This window comes from Ranitomeya imitator, chromosome 2 (assembly GCF_032444005.1).
Source record: "Ranitomeya imitator isolate aRanImi1 chromosome 2, aRanImi1.pri, whole genome shotgun sequence".
In the NCBI taxonomy this organism is placed as follows: domain Eukaryota; kingdom Metazoa; phylum Chordata; class Amphibia; order Anura; family Dendrobatidae; genus Ranitomeya; species Ranitomeya imitator.
Window position 1 is genome coordinate 645,067,432 of NC_091283.1, and position 24,468 is coordinate 645,091,899.

Consider the following 24,468-nt stretch of genomic DNA (forward strand, 5'->3'; position numbering starts at 1 on the left):
GACAGAAAGACGGAAGTGACCCTTAGACAATTATATAGTAGATTTTTGATAGGCAGATGTACTACCATGGACTGCAGCGTCTCTGAACTTGTCTTCCATCAAACACGTCTGGTATGTCATTGGTCGGCAATTGCAAAGGCAGGTGCCAGCAGTGGATCTTGATTCCATGCCAAAGTGCATTCAGCATAGCCTAACATATCTCATAAATCCATTAATAATATAATCTCACTGATAGCATGTGAAGGTGTGTGTGTATATCTTCATGTGGGTAATGAAGAAGTAGTACATGCCCCAGTGAAAGATCTCTTAAACTTAATGAAAATTAACTCACTAGGTGCCAAATACTTTGATTGCTAGTATCTCTGCAATGGAGATGGGAAATTTAACAAAAAAAATGTTTTATTCTGCACTGCAGCCCCTATTATATTGTGTCAAGCTCAAAATTAAAAATTTGGTGAAAAGTCCTGTTTAATGACATTGGCTGTATGTCTGGGGTCTTTGTACTGCTGCAGAAAACATTTTGAGCCAATCAGAGTACAACCTGATCTTATTCCCTGATGGGTAAGTATCTGCCTGTATTGCTGTGCATTAAAGACACTATAAATGGTGACCAGATCTCTAAATTCATTTGCTAAAATGTATCCCTGAAATTGCAAGGAACCTCCACCATGCTTCACTGGAGCCTCCAGATACTTTTTATTGTACCACTTTGCAGCCCATCGGCAAACAAGATCTGTGGTTAGTTCTCTTTGGAACAAGCTCCCTGCCGAGTTCCTTCCAGAACAAGTACAAGTGTACCTAGAAGAATTGATGCTGATTTGAAGACAAAGGGTGGTCAGACGAAATGTTGATTTGACTAATATTTCCCTTGTGTTCATTCCCTTTGCATTTTGTTAATTGATAATATTTCCCTTGTGTTCATTCCCTTTGCATTTTGTTAATTGATAAAAATAAACTATTAATACCTCTGTTTTTTAAATCATTCTTACTTTGTTGCATTTTTCTACACCTGCATGTGTAATTAGCTCTACATTTAGTATATTAGATATAAGCAAACCTGTAAGAGTCTATTACAGAAAAAGTAGCCAAAACATATGGGCAACTCACTGATTTCCAGCTGTCTTTGGATCCGTCCTTTGCTTCGCTCCCTGAAATCAACCTGAGCTTCATTGTACTTTGTCATGACATCCACAAATTTCCGGGCGAGAACAGAATGCTGTAGAGAAGACAGGCAATCAAAGTTAAACAACTAACTGCTGTGTGATGACCAAAGGGTGAAACCATAGTGGTTCCACCAGGGGTTGCAGTCATACTCGGTTCCTGGAGCCTAGTGGGACCCAAAAGGTCCCCTTGACCCATATAAGTATCAGTGTTCTATTAAACACCTGTGATAGTTGGGGCTCTGATGGATATTTTGCAAGTTATGTCACTGCAGAGAATCCCTCAGTGAACTTGCACTGGCTAATGCAACAATGTAGCAAAGATCCAGCAGTGAGCTACCTAATGTGGAGCCAATCAAACAGTTGAAATTCTTACAGAAAATGTAATCAATAATATCTAATAGATTATTTGCAAATTTTCCTATGTGTGCAACACAATCACCAAAATATACAATAGAATTGTAGGCATGTAATGTATAGATGGAGGATTGTCTCTTGAATTGATTTCCACACCAGTCTGATGATGAACCCATAGATATACCAGTGGGCCACCTCATTATTGACAAATCTAACAATTACACCAATGGACATGCGCAAGGTGGCATCATTGTGTAAGCCTTTATCTGGTCCCATTGTGGAGCTTTTCGGCTGTAAGCATCCGTGTATATGCAGGCCTGTTGGTTATGACCAAGGGTTAATTCAAAGTAAGGCTACGGTAGATTGGGTAGATTGCAGAATGTATGGCATTCTCTCCTTTTCAAGGACCAAAAACACTTTGACTCCAAAGCCAATGCTACACATAGGAGGAGATGTAGGAAAAGAGAACTAAAAATATAGGGGGCATTAATGACGCCTCATATTTTAAAAAAAAAATAAGTGCTAGATTTAGGGATGTAATGTGAGTGATGTAGACAACTCTGACCTTGTTTGATCAACACATACTCTGGTTTATACCACAATAACCTGACATTAGATCAGTTTGCATTTAGGTAAACTATACTGAATTACACCACGTTCCAGAATCATTCTGTGTTCGCCATACCTGCGATTTCCGTATTCGGAGGTCGGCAGAGGATTGTATGGAGTCCTGTTCTATGGACTGTTCCATTGCTAGAAAGTGAAGATAAGAGCTTTGATTAGGCTTCAGTCCTAAAGAGGAGAACAATAAATCTATATACTGTACCTCCAAGAATCAGTCTCAGCAAGATACCATTAAAAGGACACTACAGATTAGTCACTACCATATATTGTAGACGACGGGACGTTGGCGATAATGGTCATTGTATACACAGAGCACTCACACTTTAAACGTGACCTGACGCTGTTTGCAGCTTTCTTGATCTCTACTGTCAAGTTCTCCAATTCATCCTTCGTTTCTTCAAGAGGAAGAAAATATCAAGTTATTAATATCAAGTAGCAGGTTGTAGGACAGTATCAAAAAAATCCAAAACTGACACTCAGGTTTCTGCCTCAGATTTGTCAATAAATGTCACATCATTTTTTTTTGTCCAGTGTAGAGTTTAAGTCTTTGGGCGCAATCAGACGGCCGTATAACACCGATAACGGACGTATAACATGGATGCCGGTCGCATCGCAATGGTGGCGGCTCTCCTGATCTAAGCATCACAGCTGAATAGAAATACATGCTGTCATGCTCCGGTCAGGAAAGCCAACGTCCAGTCCATGACTTGTGATGCCAACGTCGTACTGTGCCCTTCGGCGGAAAAATCCACATCATGTGACCCAAAGTGCAGAGTTCCACTGAAAACAATAGATGTTTTCACAGATTTTAGCCAAGATTATGACTGTATTAATATAGAATATACTATATAAAAGTCTTTCCAAACTAGTAAACTGTCAGAGGTCAGGTTTTGGAGCATGTAGAATCTGCTGATACAGTCCTATATACAATGGTATTACACACTCTGTTCAGGTAGCGGAGCTGAGAGGATCACACTGTGCAGTCTCTTGGTCTCATTAACACTCTCAGAGATCTTCTCGATGTTCTGCCGAGTTTCCTCAATCTAAAATTAGTGAATGAAGAGAAAATAACAGATTTAGTGGGAAAAATAGAAAAAAATTGTAACCAGAAAAATGATAGTAAATTATAAAGTCCTATATAAACCATTACACGAGGACATGCTGTGTATGTATATGAACAGAGAGTATTTCTCACCTGAGCAAAGAAGTCGTCCATAAAGGCCGCATTGTCGATGGAGATGTCAACTTCATCTGTGTCGTCTGTGTCTTGAGTCTGCAAGGCAAAAAACTGCAGTGTTATATACATGCCCAACACTTTACATGTAATGATGACAAGTGTGAAAGGACAAGAGCTATATGTGCCATAGGTAACTGGGCTGAGAGCTAGACAGATTTGAGATAGATAGATAGGATAGATAGATAGATAGATAGATAGATAGATAGATAGATAGATAGATAGATAGATAGATAGATATTGGATTTACAGCCAACATTAGGGGTATGTGATCAGTGTAGGACGCCTCAGCAAATCTTGGTGAAAGGGGCATGATTGTGTCACTTATTGTATCACCTCTATTGATTACCGACAATTGGTGATAACTTGTGCTCCTCGGGCTATATATGAAGTAACCTCAGTCCTGTGATGTTTTCAGCCCAGTCACAGGCACTCGTTCCATGACTCATGGCAGGAGTCTCGTGATCAGGGTAAATCTCCTCGTCATCCTGACGGGTTCTGACAGTATCAGATGTGTGGTGTTACTCTAACTAGTAGCCAGTTCTTGACTGTTCCCCTGCCTTGCAGGTCGCAGTTCATTAGAAGCCTCTGCTTTGGGCCAGATGGTCAGTGGATAATCCCCCTAATACCTATAACATGTTATTAAGGTTTTTACTGTTTGGCGGGGGAAGGGATAGCATTGGAGCTTTCAACAAAGACAGGGAACCTACATGATATAAAGAGACAAAGCTAATCATGGTATCACTCAAGCTACAAATCTTTGACTACAGTCTATTACAGGGCCACAAAATGCAGAAAAACCAGTATAGATAAATAGGCAAGAACAGAAGGGACAACCACAGGGATTCATTTAACTTCTATCCAACAAGCAATGAGATGTAGAGCAAACAAATGCCATGCATGCAAGGATGTGATGACCCACTCCCATATTTACTGGGCCAACTCTACTACAGACCATGTCATATGTACAGTACAAGTTCCCGAAAAAAAAAAGAACTGGAATTAAGAGCATCAAATATTTTAAGATTTTATCAAAATTTTTATTTTTCTATTGCCAAAGCTGATGTTTTGCAAAGTACAACTTCCACTCAATTTTATCGTCATTACTTGGGAGTTCTGCATTGCCGAATCCAGCAGAGGAAAATTTGTGAGGATCAGGGCAGTGCTTCCAAGTAATATGCTCCATGACAATTATCTACCTTTCAGTTTCCTAGTAAATAAGGTTTTGGCAATAGGTGATCACTGTTCATTATTCATTCATTGCAAATGATTTCAAATAGTTCATTGTATGAAACACATATAAATGCTGTGCACGGGTCATACCGAAGAACCCAAAAAACTCAAGGCATCAATAGAATTTCCATAAGGAGCTCATTCTCCTGGCACTACTCATGGCATCAGTAACATTGAGACCTTCATGAAGTGATCTTGATCATGCTTATATTCAGTACCTCTCTACATATACAAAGAAAATACAGATAGATGGACATTGTAACATGTGGAAAGAGGTATTTGGGAACCAGAGAACTATTTTAGAGAAAGGTTTAAATATAGGATCTGAAGAAGTCAGAGCTGAGGTGTTAGCGTGCTCCCCAAGTGAACAATGTGTGTATATCACTGAAGTTTGGCATCAAATTTATTTATTCGCAGGACCCCATCCATCGACCACATCAGTAGTCTGTGGCTGCTGGTAGGGAATCCTTCAACCACCTATCTCCAAACGCCTGGAGCTCTTCTTTTGATTATCTGGATAGTCGCAATATTATTGTTGTGGTGTGACGCCCATGTGATGTTGCGCTAGGATGGCTAATCGAAAGAAGAGATAAAAATTTCATCAGGTAAATGGTTGTACTTTTCACCACTCCTGCACAAGACCAGAAGTGGCCGATGGACTAGATCCTATGAATCAATTTTCACCAACTCCAGTGGTGACAATAGAGATTCTCCTGTGGTAGAGCTGAGAAGAGACTTGACAGAATAAGAGCAGAGCAAGTGGGAGGACAGGCACAGTCTCTTTGCTCAACCACAATATCGCATACCCCGTAACAACTTCATGGTGGCTCTGATTAAGTGTTGTGTGGCTGGGACTAATTGTTGTATCTCACAGATATCCACTCTATTTTAAAATGTAAACCTTTATTAAATCTTAATAAATATAATTATAAACAACACACCAAACACCACAAGAAAGAAAACAACCAGGGGCGTGCCTGCCCCTACACTGGCCTAGCTGACCTTGCCTATTTGCGGAGGTTGGCACCCTAAAAACCTCAAAAACCAAAAAGAAAAAAGCAATCAGAAGTCCAATTATATGCAAATTAACAAAACATCTTTATTTAGAAAAATACAGGTGAACAAACAGCAGGGAATGGATTCCCCATAGTAGCCTCAACACGTATTGATAGGGCACAGATAGGTGTGCAAAGAAGTGCCCGGTACAAGGGACAATATACCACCCTTTAAAAGCATATATAGCGGTCAAGTGACATAAATCACAATAAAACATAAATATGTGGATGGTACATACCCGTAGCAGGAAATAAGGGTCACTCAGCACTCCCTATCGCGCCCACCCCGACGCGCGTTTCGGCAGGTGCCTTTTTCAAGGGGTACCAATTTGTACTTGCGGATTTCATTTATAGTCCCAGACAATCCCAATCTCAATGTATAGCGAATTATGTATGTCAACTGTAATATATGTGAAAAATCTTTTTCCGTGGTCTGTATAATATGTTTATATGCATATATGTTCCCTCTTTTTAGTGTCCCTTTATGGTATATGTATATGTGTTTATATGTTGTTTTAGTTGTGTGTTCCACAATGTATGATGCAGCTTTAATATGTACTTAATATATGTCCCAGATATACTCTATAATTTCCCCCTCTTGATCGATCTAACAACGGTAGGATATGTTTAATCTAGTGGGTGGGAGATTATTATATGCGCCAATGGTCCATCTATATCGTTATTTTGGTAAGGGCTGTCACTTGCCGTGCATGATGGTTCGGTATATGACAGGATCCCCGTACTTCTCTAAGATGGCTGTGATATACAGCCTCCTGTACCAATATGGCGTTGGTTTTGCGCTGTGCGCAGGCGTGTCTGCCTCACTTCCGGTTTCGGATGCTGGGGACCGATGTCCTCACTGGAGCCGGATGGCTGTATGTTACAGCCCACGTTACCTACATGGCGCCGACTCTTTAATGTGTGCATGCGCGTACGTCATCTCCGGCCTCGGACGCTGCAGGGCTGGTGACCCTGGATCACATGGGCCCATGTGTTTCCGGTGTCGCCGCACTGGTGCGCCGGTGTCCGGAACTGATGATGTTACAGGAAGGGGCTGTTTTTGGCGCAAAATGGGATTGTCTGGGACTATAAATGAAATCCGCAAGTACAAGTTGGTACCCCTTGAAAAAGGCACCCGCCGAAACGCGCGTCGGGGTGGGCGCGATAGGGAGTGCTGAGTGACCCTTATTTCCTGCTACGGGTATGTACCATCCACATATTTATGTTTTATTGTGATTTATGTCACTTGACCGCTATATATGCTTTTAAAGGGTGGTATATTGTCCCTTGTACCGGGCATGTCTTTGCACACCTATCTGTGCCCTATCAATACGTGTTGAGGCTACTATGGGGAATCCATTCCCTGCTGTTTGTTCACCTGTATTTTTCTAAATAAAGATGTTTTGTTAATTTGCATATAATTGGACTTCTGATTGTTTTTTTCTTTTTGGTTTTTGATATTATATTGAGTTGCAGTCTGTCCACTATAGTCTTATTCAGTGCGAGGTTTTACTATTATTTACGCAATATGATTCATGATAACTCTTACGTGTTATAGTAGGTGCTGGTATGTTTTCTTTTGTTTATTATTGGTTTACCCTAAAAACCTGCGCAGTGGCGCCCCCGCTCCTAAGATAAACTTATATATATATATATACCAAATGAAAAAAAACAAAAAACACACAAACCACCATATATATGTATATGGGCAATATGCCCTGGAAGTCGACAGTGGACTTAAATATTGGACAAAGGACATAATGGTTATCTCAAGTTGCCATATGACCAAGACTGTTTAATACTGGAGTAATTAACTCTAACCTGGTACGATTAATCTATTTGAAATTGGTACAGAATGTATATGGGCAATATGCCCTGGAAGTCGACAGTGGACTTAAATATTGGACAAAGGACATAATGGTTATCTCAAGTTGCCATATGACCAAGACTGTTTAATACTGTTTTTAGGGTGGTTGGTGTGTTTTTGTTTTTTTTTCATTTGGTATATATATATATATATATATATATATATATATATATATATATAAGTTTATCTTCCTGGCCTATGCATATATAGCAATATCACTTAGAGTGAGGTATATTTAGATTAACAGAGTGCACGTCTCTTGCCTTTGTTTGCATATTGTGGACACACGAAGATCTGTAGAAATATCACTTTATAAGCTTATCCCCATGTGGAGAAATATTGACAATATATAGCTATAGATAGCTACAATTGTAGTTTAAGGGTGTCATCAGAATATTAGTTTAGCCACTGCAGCAATTTACATCAGCGAAGCCCATAAAGTATACTGCAATCATTATTTAGCATATTCATCAAAGGGTCGAGTTATCTATTGCAATAAGTCATTTTAGCTATACCTATTGAGGACAACTGCAAATAGGGTCTAGCATCTCCACTATAGGGCCAAGTTGACGATTGCATGTAGTAAGATCAATCTAGACATTTATATATTACATACATACCTCTTTTCTTTCTCACCTGCCTATTCACCATCTTCTCCACCCCCTGCCACTATAGGGCCCTATAGGGTGAGCAGGGCGAGCCGTCGAGGAGCGGGGGCGCCACTGCGCAGGTTTTTAGGGTGCCAACCTCCGCAAATAGGCAAGGTCAGCTAGGCCAGTGTAGGGGCAGGCACGCCCCTGGTTGTTTTCTTTCTTGTGGTGTTTGGTGTGTTGTTTATAATTATATTTATTAAGATTTAATAAAGGTTTACATTTTAAAATAGAGTGGATATCTGTGAGATATTTGTATATAATCCCTCTGATAATCAAATACGAGTTGTTTAAATTGACTAATTGTTGTACTTTGAGATATCTTGCTGGGCAGAACAAGAAGAGGAAAGACAGGCCAGGAAGGACAAGCCCTGGCAGAAGAACCTGAGGGCTCCTGGTGTACCAAGGACACGACTACAGACAGACTGTATTGTACCACTAGATATTCAAAATTATTCCACTATCACAAATGTTGGAAATCCAGTTACCTTTGTTATTAGAGACTGATAAGTATATAGATTTCCGCCACTTCTGATAGTTACCAAAGACAGATATATAGCTCTATTCTGAGAAATTCTGACTATTGCTAAGTGACTTTCTAGTTTTTTTTTTTAATCCAATAATCTGACATCATCCTTATAAACTGAGTAAGGCTATGTGCCTAAAGAGATAACAGACATTACAGCACAGGATTGCAAATGATTATTTCTTTGAATTAAACATTGTTTAAAAACAGGCAGGGAAATGTTTTACCTCACAGAAACACCTCACAGAAATAATCATCTGTGATCCCGTGCTGTCAAGTCATGTCTGTATACTCTTTTACTTACTCCCCTGCCCGGGGGATGTAGTATGATCAGACCACAACACATCAGTAACAACACATGCATGGTGAGAGCCTGTTTTTTGGGCGCTGCGGCGCTGAACAGCTGATGGGCCGGCGCAATCCAGGTATCCGGGCTCCCTCTGCAGCTTATTCGGTAAGCGCTATAGCTTGCTAAATAAGCGGGAACCCGAACATATTCGCTCAACTCTAGTCCTGATGTTTGCCTCGGTCGGCAGTTCATGGTCAAATAATGGCATTAGAGTCTGTCCGCTATAGCAGCTTGTTCAGAAGTTAGCAAAATGTAAGTGATAAAAAATGAACTTTTTCATTCCTTTCAAGCCACTTTGTATTATTTCCTGAAAAGCATTGTTAAGGAACTACCTGAAAGCAATTTTGATTATGTTGGGGGTAGCAGTTTTTAAAATGGTGTCACTTTTGGTGGTTTCCAATATATAGGACTTACAAAGTCTCTTCAAAATTTAACAAGTCACTATAAAAATAAGTTTAGTAAATTTCCTTAAAAAAATGAAAAAAATACTGCTACATTCTTAAACCTGACAAAATCCTAACAAAATAAAACAACATTATACAAATTGCGCTGAAATAAGGCAGACATAATGTAAATGTTATTTATTAATGTTTTTGTGTGGTATGACTATCTGGATTAATGGGATAATCATTCAAAGTTTGAAAATTGCACACTTTTTAAACTTTTTGGCAAATTTCTGATATTTTTATAAATAAACACAAAACATATCAACCTAAATTTACCAGTATCATAAAGTACAGGGTGGAGAGCGGTAATTTGCTTTTTTGCACTGCATGCTGTGGCGGCACTGTCGGTCGAAGAGAGGGGAGAGTGGGTGTGGCTTACAGTGGCTGATGGGAGATTTGTATTCCTCTGCCTTTCAGTTGCCATCATGCAGTGGACACGTGAGGAGAGGTCATTTTGTGTTGAAGCGTATTTTTCAAATGCCCACTCGATCATTGCAGTGCAGCGTGCTTTTCGTTTACAATTCGCTGTTCCTCCACGCGGACGTGTTCCTGGACGGCAATCAATTGTAAATTGGGTGAATGCATTCAGAACAGCAGGGAATGTGTCATGTGTACGAAGGGGACCTGAGAGAAGGATTACAACACCACAAAACATCGAGAGAGTTAGAGCAGCAGTACTGCAATCTCCGAAACGCTCTGCTCGGAAGCAATCATTTGCTCTTGGCATTTCAAGACGTTCTCTCCACCGGATTCTTCATGATGAACTGAATTTTCACCCGTATAAAATGTGCGTGGTCCAACATTTGTCAGCATGGGACTATTTGACACGGCGGACCTCTTGTGAAGACATGTTAGCAACGATACCCCGTGACGCAATTGTGTTTTTTTCTGATGAGGCACATTTTCACCTCAGTGGGTGTGTAAACAAACAAAATATGCGTTACTGGAGTGAAACAAACCCCAGAGAAGTTCACGAGAGACCTCTGCATTCGGACCGCGTCACTGTGTGGTGCGCCATATCACGAGTAGGCATCATTGGTCCTTACTTTTTTCAGGATAATGGTCATGCCATAACTGTGAACTCCGAACGGTACTTGTCTATGATACAGGATTATTTTCAGCCGGCTCTTGAGGCAATGGAACTAGAGGATACATGGTTCCAACAGGATGGTGCCACTGCACACACAGCGAGGGTTACCATGAATTGTTTGAGGCAAATGTTTCCTGGACGGCTTATCTCTTTGAGGGGAGATGTGAACTGGCCAGCACGCTCACCAGATTTAGCCCCATGCGATTTTTTCCTTTGGGGTTACCTGAAGTCTAAGGTGTATATCAACCGTCCCAACACCTTGGAAGACCTAAGGAACAATATTGAAGCTGAAATTGGCAGAATACCAGTGGACATGCTTGTTAGAGTTCATGAAAACTTCAGAAAACGTATGCAGCAGTGTGTGGATAGCGAAGGTCGACATTTGCCAGATACACTATTTAAAACCATGTAATTTAAAAATTCCATTACTGTTCAGTATAATTAAAATATAAAATACATTTTTCTAATGATCATAATTTCATTCCCAAATCAGCAAATTACCGCGCTCCACCCTGTATAATATATCACAAAAAACATTCTCAAAATCGATGGGATATGTTGAAGCATTCCAGAGTTATTACTATATAAAGTCACACAGCTCAGATTTAAAAAAATGGCCTGGTCACTAAGAGGTTAAAATTAACTTTTGTTTGTGGGAAAACCCCTTTCAAACACCCGAAAACTCCGCCCATATGACCCAAAACCGTTCCGCCAAATTCAGGTGACAGGTTCCCTTTAAGTTATCCCATATGCCCTATCCTATAGATCTGGGAAAGCTTAACAATTTACAATAATCCTTAACCCCTTAAGCCCCAAGGGTGGTTTGCACGTTAAAGGGAACCTGTCACCTGAATTTGGCAGGTCCTTTTTTGGGTCATTTGGGCGGTGTTTTCGGGTCTTTTATTAACCCCTTTTTTCCCGCTGGCCACACGCTGGTCGCAAAATTGACTTGCCGTTGATTCACTTTCCTCCCTAGTTAACGCGTGCGCAAAGCAATCTTGCCTTGCGCACACGCAGTATGCTTTGCCCAACTGCAAGCAAAGCCAAAAACCATAAATAAAAGGAAGCTCTTTTTTGTTCAAATACTGAGTGCCAAGTTTATTATTAACTTTCCCTACAGACTATCAGTTATATATAAATATGGGGAGTCACCTAATAAATAGGATCAAAAGCTCCCCCTGGTGGCCTGGAGTATGAATGTGTTGCATGTTTGTGGTACCTGGATACAGTTATCCTTCCTTGCCTCTGAACGTAGCATCACTCTCCCCTGGAGGAAAGCAATACCACTGTGACGACCAGGACCCTGGGGCGCCACATATTCAGGAGGAGATAACACACAGGTATATACTACTGTATATACAGGAGGAGATGACATACAGGTACATACTATATTCAGGAGCAGATGACATACAAGTATATACTATATACAGGAGGAGATGGCATACTGCTATATACTATATACAGGAGGAGATGACATACAGATATATACTATATACAGGAGGAGATGACATACAGGTATATACTATATACAGGAGCAGATGACATATAGGTACATACTATATACAGGAGCAGATGACATACAGCTATATACTATATACAGGAGGAGAGGACATGCAGGTATATACTATATACAGGAGGAGATGACATACGGGTACATACTATATACTGGAGGAGATGGTAAAGCAGCGGCCATTTCGCTGCCAGACTATGGCCGTCGCTGATTGGTCATGGCAATGCTCGTGGGCATTTTGCCACGACCAATCAGCGACTTGGATATATTTCCATGACAGACAGAGGCCGTGACCAATGAATATCCGTGACAGATAGACAGAAGGACAGACAGAAAGACGGAAGTGACCCTTAGACAATTATAAAGTAGATACAGGAGCAGATGACATACAAGTACATACTATATACATGAACAGATGCCATAGAGTTATATACTATATACAGAAGGAGATGACATACAGGTACATACTATATACAGGGGAGATGACACACAGGTATATACTATATACAGGGGAGATGACATACAGGTATATACAGTTAGGTCCATATATATTTGGACAGACAAAACATTTTTCTAATTTTGGTTATAGACATTACCACAATGAATTTTAAACAAAACAATTCAGATGCAAGTTGACGTTCAGACTTTCAGCTTTCATTTGATGGTATCCACATTAAAATTGGATGAAGGGTTTAGGAGTTTCAGCTCCTTAACATGTGCCACCCTGTTTTTAAAGGGACCAAAAGTAATTGGACAATTGACTCCAAGGCTATTTCATGGGCAGGTGTGGGCAATCCCTTCTTTATATCATTCTCAATTAAGCAGATAAAAGGCCTGGAGTTGATTTGAGGTGTGGTGCTTGCATTTGGAAGGTTTTGCTGTGAAGTAAACATGCGGTCAAAGGAGCTCTCTATGCAGTTGAAACAAGCTATCCTTAAGCTGCGAAAAAAGAAAAAACCCATCCGAGAAATTGCTACAATATTAGGAGTGGCAAAATATACAGTTTGGTACATCCTGAGAAAGAAAGAAAGCACTGGTGAACTCATCAATGCAAAAAGACCTGGACGGAAGACAACAGTGGTGGATGATCGCAGAATAATCTCCATGGTGAAGAGAAACCCCTTCACATCAGCCAACCAAGTGAACAACACTCTCCTGAAAGTAAATACAGAGGGGCCGGGCGGCACGGTGGCTCAGTGGTTAGCACAGCAGCCTTGCAGCACTGAGGTCCTGGGTTCTAATCCCACCCAGGACAACATCTGCAAAGAGTTTGTATGTTCTCTCCGTGATTGCGTGGGTTTCCTCCCACATTCCAAAGACATACTGATAGGGATTCTAGATTGTGAGCCCTATCGGGGACAATGATGATAATGTGTGCAAAACTGTAAAGCGCTGCGGAATATGTTAGCGCTATATAAAAATAAAGATTAAATAAAGATTAAGATTAATGCATGGTGCAAGCCACTCATAAGCATCAAGAATAAAAAGACTAGACTGGACTTTGCTAAAAAACATCTAAAAAAGCCAGCACAGTTCTGGAATAACATTCTTTGGACAGATAAAACCAAGATCAACCTCTACCAGAATGATGGAAAGAGAAAGGTATGGTGAAGGCGTGGTACAGCTCAAAGTATACCACATCATCTGTAAAACACGGCGGAGGCAGTGTGATGGCTTGGGCATGCATGGTTGCCAGTGGCACTGGGTCACTAGTGTTTATTGATGATGTGACGCAGGACAGAAGCAGATGAATGAATTCTGAGGTATTCAGAGCCATACTGTGTGCTCAGATCCAGCCAAATGCAGCCAAACTGATTGGTCGTCGTTTCATACTACAGATGGACAATGACCCAAAACATAAAGCCAAAGCAACCCAGGAGTTTATTAAAGCAAAGAAGTGGAATATTCTTGAATGGCCAAGTCAGTCACCTGATCTCAACCCAATTGAGCATGCATTTCACTTGTTAAAGACTAAACTTCAGACAGAAAGGCCCACAAATAAACAGCAACTGAAAACCACCTGGCCTGGCAGAGCATCAAACGGAGGAAACACAGCGTCTGGTGATGTCCATGAGTTCAAGACTTCAGGCAGTCATTGCCTACAAAGGGTTTTCAACCAAGTACTATTTAAAATTATTGAACCTGTCCAATTTCTTTTGGTCGATTTAAAAACAGGGTGGCACATGTTAAGGAGCTGAAACTCCTAAACCCTTCGTTCAATTTTAATGTGGATACCCTCAAATGAAAGCTGAAAGTCTGAACTTCAACTGTATCTGAATAGTTTTGTTTAAAATTCATTGTGGTAATGTCTATAACGAAAATTAGATAAATGTTTTGTCTGTCCAAATATATATGGACCTAACTGTACTATATACAGGAGAAGATGGCATACAGCTATATACTATATATAAACCTATTAAGCAACATGTGGCTAAGGGACAGTAATAAATGTCCAAAGGATCTAGTTATATAATAATTAGAAATAAACTATAACCAGAAATCTACGCCAGCAAATAGAGGTATCAAAAAAGATTAATATAATTTATTGGGGTATCAGATACATATCAACAATAGTACATATATAACATTCACAGACACATAATGGTGAGTGGAGAGCAACAAAAAAAGAGCCTCCAGTATAAGCAGATGGTAAAAGGTAATACTGGAACAGGACACAGGTAAATCCGAAAAAAGAGCCCTGCTGAAACAGCACGCTGGCAGGTGTTATATAATCATGATGGATTTCATCATTGCTGAGTATAACTAGTTTAGGCAAGAGGGTGCATGGTAAAATGCATAATCAATCCATAAGGGTTTGGTCAGTAAGTAAGAAATGAAACGCTAAGTCTTTAGCCAGAGAAGACCAAACACATATAACAAGCCCAAGCAGCTGTAATGAATGTGTGCGCCATTAAAGTAATCCTAAGTTACCTTGGGACATGTTGCTATGAGATGCCGGCGTGCTACACAGCGGGAGAGGCCTCGACGCGCGTTTCGTCGTCGTGGCTTTGTCAGGAAGCGTGGCTAATAAGAAGGGGGGCTGGGTATATATAAGGGTCAGCGCTCGCAGGCAAATCAGCGCACATGTCCACCATGATGTATGTGCCCGAAGCGGCAGAGGCAGCCGCGTGTCATGGGGTATGGGCGGGAGGACGTGCGTCATCACCACCCATCCCCACGGCAACGCGGCCAACTCACAGCGCCGCCAGGGTGTGTGGTGTGGCCAGGAGGCTCACAGGGAGAATCTGTCAGTGCATATGTGAAGACGTAATCAACAGGGGTCATATATCTGTGTAAATAGTGTGCATACCATGTGTTCTAAATACAAAAAGGATTTAACCAACTATGCTAATGCGGCCATAACTCAGTAGTATGACATATATAGCCCATGTAATATGGAATCCGCAAACACAGGGTCAGGATGAAAGGCAATGAATACAAAAAATATATAATAATATACATCACAAGTGGATATGTATGAATTATAAAAACACCATTTAACCCCTTTCTGACACATGACGTACTATCCCGTCGAGGTGGGGTGGGCCTGTATGCCCACCGACGGGATAGTACGGCATACGTGATCGGCTGCGCTCACGGGGGGAGCACGGCCGATCGCGGCCGGGTGTCAGCTGCCTATCGTAGCTGACATCCGGCACTGTGTGTCAGGAGTGGTCACGGACCGCCCCAGCACATTAACCCCCGGCACACCGCGATCAAACATGATTGCGGTGTGCCGGCGGTATAGGGAAGCATCGCGCAGGGAGGCGGCTCCCTGCGTGCTTCCCTGAGACCCCCGCAGCAACGAGATGTGATCGCGCTACTTCGAGGGTCTCCTACCTTCCTCCCTGCAGCAAGGCCCGAATCCAAAATGGCCGCGGCATCCGGGTCCTGCAGGGAGGGAGGTGGCTTACCAAGTGCCTGCTCAGAGCAGGCACTTGGTAAGCCTGCAGTGCTCTAAGTCAGATCGCTGATCTGACAGAGTGCTGTGCAAACTGTCAGATCAGCAATCTGTGATGTCCCCCCTGGGACAAAGTAAAAACCTAAAAAAAATTTTTTCCACATCTGTAAAAAAAAAAAAAAATTCCTAAATAATGAAAAAAAAATATATATATTATTCCCATAAATACATTTCTTTATCTAAATAAAAAGACAAACAATAAAAGTACACATATTTAGTATCGCCGCGTCCGTAACGATCCAACCTATAAAACTGTCCCACTAGTTAACCCCTTCAGTAAACACCGTAAGAAAAAAAACCAAAAAAGAGGCAAAAAACAACGCTTTATTATCATACCGCCAAACAAAAAGTGGAATAACACGTGATCAAAAAGACAGATATAAATAACCATGGTACCGCTGAAAACGTCATCTTGTCCTGCAAAAAACGAGCCATGATACAGCATCATCAGCAAAAAAATAAAAAAGTTATAGTCCTCAGAATAAAGTTATGCAAAAATAATTTTTTCTATAAAATAGTTTTTATCGTATAAAGGCACCAAAACATAAAAAAAATGATATAAATGAGGTATTGCTGTAATCGTACTGACCTGAAGAATAAAACTGCTTTATGAATTTTACCAAACGCGGAACGGTATAAACGCCTCCCCCAAAAGAAATTCATAAATAGCTGTTTTTTGGTCATTCTGCCTCACAAAAATCGGAATAAAAAGCGATCAAAAAATGTCACGTGCCTGAAAATGTTACCAAAAAAAAACGTTAACTCGTCCCGCAAAAAACAAGACCACACATGACTCTGTGGACTCAAATATGCAAAAATTATAGCTCTCAAAATGTGGTAACACAAAAAATACTTTTTGCAATAAAAAGCGTCTTTCAGTGTGTGACGGCTGCCAATCATAAAAATCCGCTAAAAAACCCGCTATAAAAGTAAATCAAACCCCCCTTCATCACCCCCTTAGTTAGGGAAAAATTAAAAAAATGTATTTATTTCCGTTTTAACATTAGGGCTAGGGTTAGGTTTAGGGCTAAGGTTAGGGCTAGGGTTAGGGCTAGGGTTAGGGTTGGGGCTAGGGTTAAGGCTACAGTTAGGGTTGGGGCTAAAGTTAGGGATAAGGTTGGGGCTAAAGTTACGGTTAGGGTTTAGATTACATTTACGGTTGGGAATAGGGTTGGGATTAGGGTTAGGGGTGTGTTTGGATTAGGGTTTCAGTTATTATTGGGGAGTTTCCACTGTTTAGGCACATCAGGGGCTCTCCAAACACGACATGGCGTCCGATCTCAATTCCAGCCAATTCTGCGTTGAAAAAGTAAAACAGTGCTCCTTCCCTTCCGAGCTCTCCTGTGTGCCCAAACAGGGGTTTACCCCAACATATGGGGTATCAGCGTACTCAGGACAAAAAGAACAACAACTTTTGGGGTCCAATTTCTCCTGTTACCCTTGGGAAAATACAAACCTGGGGGCTAAAAAATAATTTTTGTGGGGAAAAAAAAGATTTTTTATTTTCACGGCTCTGCATTATAAACTGTAGTGAAACACTTGGGGGCTCAAAGTTCTCACAACACATCTAGATAAGTTCTTTGGGGGGTCTAGTTTCCAATATGGAGTCACTTGTGGGGGGTTTCTACTGTTTAGGTACATTAGGGGCTCTGCAAAAGCAATGTGACGACTGCAGACCATTCCATCTAAGTCTGCATTCCAAATGGCGCTTCTTCCCTTCCGAGCCCTCCCATGCGCGCGCCCAAACGGTGGTTCCCCCCACATATGGGGTATCAGCGCACTCAGGACAAACTGGACAACAACTTTTGGGGTCCAATTTCTCCTGTTACTCTTGGGAAAATACAAAACTGGGGGCTGAAAAATAATTTTTGTGAAAAAATATGATTTTTTATTTTTACGGTTCTGCATTATAAACTTCTGTAAAGCACTTGGTGGGTCAAAGTACTCACCACACCTCTAGATAAGTTCCTTAGGGGGTCTACTTTCCAAAATGGTGTCACTTGTGGGGGGTTTCAATGTTTAGGCTCATCAGGGGCTCTCCAAACGAAACATGGCGTCCCATCTCAATTCCAGTCAATTTTGCATTGAAAAGTCAAATGGCGCTCCTTCGCTTCCGAGCTCTGCCATGCGCCCAAACAGTGGTTTACCCCCACATGTGGGGTATTGGCGTTCTCAGGACAAATTGTACAACAATATTTGGTGTCCATTTTCTCCTGTTACCCTTGGTAAAATAAAACAAATTGGAGCTGAAGTAAATTGTTAAATGTTCATTTTTATTTAAACATTCCAAAAATTCCTGTGAAACACTTGAAGGGTTAATAAACTTCTTGAATGTGGTTTTCAGCACCTTGAGGGGTGCAGTTTTTAGAATGGTGTCACACTTGGGTATTTTCTATCATATAGACCCCTCAAAATGACTTCAAATGAGATGTGGTCCCTAAAAAAATGGTGTTGTAAAAATGAGAAATTGCTGGTCAATTTTTAACCATTATAACTCCCAAACATAAAAAAATTTTGGTTCCAAAATTGTGCTGATGTAAAGTAGACATGTGGAAAATGTTACTTATTAAGTATTTTGTGTGACATATCTCTGTGATTTAATTGCATAAAAATTCAAAGTTGGAAAATTGCAAAATTTTCAACATTTTCGCCAAATTTCCATTTTTTTCACAAATAAACGCAGGTAATATCAAAGAAATTTTACCACTGTCATGAAGTACAATATGTCATGAGAAAACATTGTCAGAATCACTGGGATCCGTTAAAGCGTTCCAGAGTTATAACCTCATAAATGGACAGTGGTCAGAATTGTAAAAATTAGCCTGGTCATTAACGTGCAAACCACCCTTGGGGGTAAAGGGGTTAAGGATAAATATATCTATAGAATACAAAGGGTAAACCACCATAACATAGTGTATTATCCTGGCCAGAGTAGTAAGGGGGGTCATCCCCCAATATAATAGACAACGTACCCCTGATTGAACCAGGGGTAAGTAGTCATACATAGAATTGGCCAGAATGATCCCATATATCAGAGAGATGGGGAATAGCAAAAAAAAACAAACACACACACAATGACAACACTAAATGCAACGATAGTCAGAAATGCTGTGATCCCTGTGGATGCTGAACTATACTATATACAGGAGGAGATGACATACAGGTACATACTATATACAGGGAAGATGACACACAGGTATCTATAATATAACGCTGGGAGCGTCACTCTGTCCGAAGCCTCTATAGACTGCGCAAGCGCAAGCGCCGGCGCAGTCTGGGCCTCACAGAGCGACGCTCCCGGGAGATCGCGGTGTGCGTTCACACTGAACACACACCGCGATCTCTACCGCAGAAGCAGGGACCGCCAGGAGGGTGAGTATCGGCCTATATTCACCTGGCCCCGTTCCATCGCTGAGCGGCGCCATCTTCCCGGTCTTCGGTCTGTGGCCTTCAGTTCAGAGGGCGCGATGACGCGCTTAATGCGCGCCGGCGCCGCCCTCTGACTGAACAGTCACAGCCAGGAGACCGGGAAGATGGCGGCGCGCAGCGATGGAACGCCGGACAGGTGAGTATAGTAAGTGCTGGGGGGCCTGAGCTGGCGGCGATACCGGCACCTGACCGCCACAGCGCGCCGGTGTCCCCGCCTGCTCAGGCCCCCCAGCACTCGGCGCCGAGCGGGTCAGAGGCAGTATGGGGACGCAGGATGGAGCAGCACATAAGGATGGGGACGCAGGATGCAGCAGCACATAAGGATGGGGACGCAGGATGGAGCAGCACATAAGGATGGGGACGCAGGATGGAGCAGCACATAAGGATGGGGACGCAGGATGGAGCAGCACATAAGGATGGGGACACAGGATGGAGCAGCACATAAGGATGGGGACGCAGGATGGAGCAGCACATAAGGATGGGGACGCAGGATGGGAGCAGCACATAAGGATGGGGACGCAGGATGGAGCAGCACATAAGGATGGGGACGCAGGATGGAGCAGCACATAAGGATGGGGACGCAGGATGGAGCAGCACATAAGGATGGGGACGCAGGATGGAGCAGCACATAAGGATGGGGACGCAGGATGGAGCAGCACATAAGGATGGGGACGCAGGATGGAGCAGCACATAAGGATGGGGACGCAGGATGGAGCAGCACATAAGGATGGGGACGCAGGATGCAGCAGCACATAAGGATGGGGACGCAGGATGGAGCAGCACATAAAAATGGGGACACAGGATGGAGCAGCACATAAGGATGGGGACGCAGGATGCAGCAGCACATAAGGATGGGGACGCAGGATGGAGCAGCACATAAGGATGGGGACGCAGGATGCAGCAGCACATAAGGATGGGGATGCAGGATGGAGCAGCACATAAAAATGGGGACAGAGGATGGAGCAGCACATAAGGATGGGGACGCAGGATGCAGCAGCACATAAGGATGGGGACGCAGGATGGAGCAGCACATAAAAATGGGGACACAGGATGGAGCAGCACATAAGGATGGGGACGCAGGATGCAGCAGCACATAAGGATGGGGACGCAGGATGGAGCAGCACATAAGGATGGGGACGCAGGATGCAGCAGCACATAAGGATGGGGACGCAGGATGGAGCAGCACATAACAGTATGGGGACGCAGGATGGAGCAGGACATAAGGATGGGGACGCAGGATGGAGCAGCACATAAGGATGGGGACGCAGGATGGAGCAGCACATAAGGATGGGGACGCAGGATGGAGCAGCACATAAGGATGGGGACGCAGGATGCAGCAGCACATAAGGATGGGGACGCAGGATGCAGCAGCACATAAGGATGGGGACGCAGGATGCAGCAGCACATAAGGATGGGGACGCAGGATGCAGCAGCACATAAGGATGGGGACGCAGGATGCAGCAGCACATAAGGATGGGGACGCAGGATGCAGCAGCACATAAGGATGGGGACGCAGGATGCAGCAGCGCATGACAGGATGGGGATGCAGGATGGAGCAGCGCATCACAGTATGGGGACGCAGGATGGGAGCAGCGCATCACAGGATGGGAGCAGCGCATCACAGGATGGGGACGCAGAATGGGAGCAGCGCATGACAGGATGGGGACGCAGGATGGGAGCAGCGCATGACAGGAAAGGGAACGCAGGATGGAGCAGCGCATGACAGGATGGGGACGCAGGATGGAGCAGCACATGACAGGATGGGGACGCAGGATGGAGCAGCGCATGACAGGATGGGGACGCAGGATGGAGCAGCACATACCATGATGGAGACAATATACCAATATAAATGCTCGCCACCCGGGCGTAGAACGGGTTCAATAGCTAGTATACTATATACATGGGAGATTACATACAGGTATATACTGAGGGGAAAATGAGAGGTGTGAGGTGAAAATGAAGCGTGAAGTGAAAATGAGAGGAGTGAGGGGAAATAGCGGAGTGATCAGAAAATAACGGGTTAGGGGGGAAAATGAGAGGCTCGAAGGGGAAAATGAGTGGTGTGAGGGGAAAATGAGAGGAGGGGGAAAAATGAGAGGAGTGAGGGGGAAATATGAGAGGTGTGAGGGGAAAAAGAGATGTGAGGGGGAAAATTAGTGGTGTGAGGGGGAAAATGAGAGATGTGAGGAGGAAAATGAGAGGTGTGAGGGGGAAAATGAGAGATGTGAGGGGGAAAATGAGAGGCGTAATGGGCAAATGAGAAATATGAGGGGGAAAATGAGAAATGTGAGGCGGAAAATGAGAGATGTGAGGGGGAAAATGAGAGAAGTGAGGTTTTATAACTAACCACAGTTAGTTGCTATAACGCTGGGCTCTTCAGAGCTAGTACTGTTATGAAAGGCAATTCAGTACTACAATGGACATAGCGGTCAGAGCACATACAGTGATCTGACAATAACCCAAAATCATAGAACGAGCTCTGAGACGTGGGAACTCTGCAGACCGCAATCCCTAATCCTCTCCAAACAACACTAGAGGCAGCCGTGGATTGCGCCTAACGTTCCCTATGCAACATGGCACAGCCTGAGAAACTAACTAGCCTGAAGATAGAAAATAAGCCTACCTTGCCTCAGAGAAATACCCCAAAGGAAAAGGCAGCCCCCCACATATAATGACTGTGAGTTAAGATGAAAAGACAAACGTAGAGATGAAATAGATTCAGCAAAGTGAGGCCCGACTTTCTTAACAGATCGAGGATAGAAAAGGTAACTTTGCGGTCTACACAAAACCCTAAAGAAAACTACGCAAAGGGGGCAAAAAGACCCTCCGTACCGAACTAACGGCACGGAGGTACACCCTTTGCGTCCCAGAGCTTCCAGCAACAAATTAGACAAGCTGGACAGAAAAAATAGCAAACAAATAGCAAAGAAGAACTTAGCTATGCAGAGCAGCAGGCCACAGGAACGATCCAGGGAAAAGCAAGTCCAACACTGGAACATTGACAGAAAGCCAGGATCAAAGCATTAGGTGGAGTTAAGTAGAGAAGCACCTAACGACCTCACCAGATCACCTGAGGGAGGAAACTCAGAAGCCGCAGTACCACTTCCCTCCACCAACAGAAGCTCACAGAGAGAATCAGCCGAAGTACCACTTGTGACCACAGGAGGGAGCTCTGCCACAGAATTCACAACAGTACCCCCCCCTTGAGGAGGGGTCACCGAACCCTCACCAGAGCCCCCAGGCCGACCAGGATGAGCCACATGAAAGGCATGAACAAGATCGGGAGCATGGACATCAGAGGCAAAAACCCAGGAATTATCTTCCTGAGCATAACCCTTCCATTTAACCAGATACTCGAGTTTCCGTCTAGAAACACGAGAATCCAAAATCTTCTCCACAATATACTCCAATTCCCCCTCCACCAAAACCGGGGCAGGAGGATCAACAGATGGAACCATAGGTGCCACGTATCTCCGCAACAACGACCTATGGAATACGTGATGTATGGAAAAAGAATCTGGAAGGGTCAGACGAAAAGACACAGGATTAAGAACCTCAGAAATCCTATACGGACCAATAAAACGAGGTTTAAACTTAGGAGAGGAAACCTTCATAGGAATATGACGAGAAGATAACCAAACCAGATCCCCAACACGAAGTCGGGGACCCACACGGCGTCTGCTATTAGCGAAACGTTGAGCCTTGTCCTGGGACAAGGTCAAATTGTCCACTCCATGAGTCCAAATCTGCTGCAACCTGTCCACCACAGTATCCACACCAGGACAGTCCGAAGACTCAACCTGTCCTGAAGAGAAACGAGGATGGAACCCAGAATTGCAGAAAAATGGCGAAACCAAGGTAGCCGAGCTGGCCCGATTATTAAGGGCAAACTCAGCCAAAGGCAAAAAGGACACCCAGTCATCCTGATCGGCAGAAACAAAGCATCTCAGATATGTTTCCAAGGTCTGATTGGTTCGTTCGGTCTGGCCATTAGTCTGAGGATGGAAAGCCGAGGAAAAAGACAAGTCAATGCCCATCCTACCACAAAAGGCTCGCCAAAACCTTGAAACAAACTGGGAACCTCTGTCAGAAACGATATTCTCTGGAATGCCATGTAAACGAACCACATGCTGGAAGAACAATGGCACCAAATCAGAGGAGGAAGGCAATTTAGACAAGGGTACCAGATGGACCATCTTAGAAAAGCGATCACAGACCACCCAAATGACTGACATCTTTTGAGAAACGGGAAGATCAGAAATAAAATCCATAGAGATATGTGTCCAAGGCCTCTTCGGGACCGGCAAGGGCAAAAGCAACCCACTGGAACAGCAGGGCTTAGCCTGAGCACAAATCCCACAGGAACTGCACAAAAACACGCACATCCCGCGACAGAGACGGCCACCAAAAGGATCTAGCCACCAACTCTCTGGCACCAAAGATTCCAGGATGACCAGCCAACACCGAACAATGAACCTCAGAAATAACTTTATTGGTCCACCTATCAGGGACAAACAGTCTCTCCGCTGGACAACGATCAGGTTTATTAGCCTGAAATTTTTGCAGCACCCGCCGCAAATCAGGGGAGATGGCAGACACAATTACTCCTTCCTTGAGGATACCCGCCGGCTCAGACAAACCCGGAGAGTCGGGCACAAAACTCCTAGACAGAGCATCCGCCTTCACATTTTTAGAGCCCGGAAGGTACGAAACCACAAAGTCAAAACGGGCAAAAAACAGCGACCAACGAGCCTGTCTAGGATTCAACCGCTTAGCAGACTCAAGATAAGTCAAGTTCTTATGATCAGTCAATACCACCACGCGATGCTTAGCTCCTTCAAGCCAATGACGCCACTCCTCGAATGCCCACTTCATGGCCAGCAACTCTCGGTTGCCCACATCATAATTTCGCTCAGCAGGCGAAAACTTCCTGGAAAAAAAAGCGCATGGTTTCATCACTGAGCAATCAGAACCTCT

At 43.2% G+C, this 24,468-nt stretch overlaps 1 protein-coding gene across 6 annotated transcripts in view; it reads right to left on the minus strand.

Annotated features, from left to right (window-relative positions):
• The window catches only part of STX3 (syntaxin 3), a 74,726-nt gene that overhangs the window by 17,127 nt on the left and 33,131 nt on the right, over positions 1–24,468 (minus strand). For all 6 annotated transcript variants that reach the window (XM_069752844.1, XM_069752839.1, XM_069752838.1 and 3 more), the window contains exons 2-6: positions 3,337–3,414; positions 3,085–3,184; positions 2,462–2,536; positions 2,203–2,270; positions 1,108–1,216 (exon numbers count right to left, since the gene is read on the minus strand). In XM_069752844.1, coding sequence (XP_069608945.1) covers positions 1,108–1,216; positions 2,203–2,270; positions 2,462–2,536; positions 3,085–3,184; positions 3,337–3,414 — 430 coding nt within the window. The remainder of the gene's footprint in view (positions 1–1,107; positions 1,217–2,202; positions 2,271–2,461; positions 2,537–3,084; positions 3,185–3,336; positions 3,415–24,468) is intronic.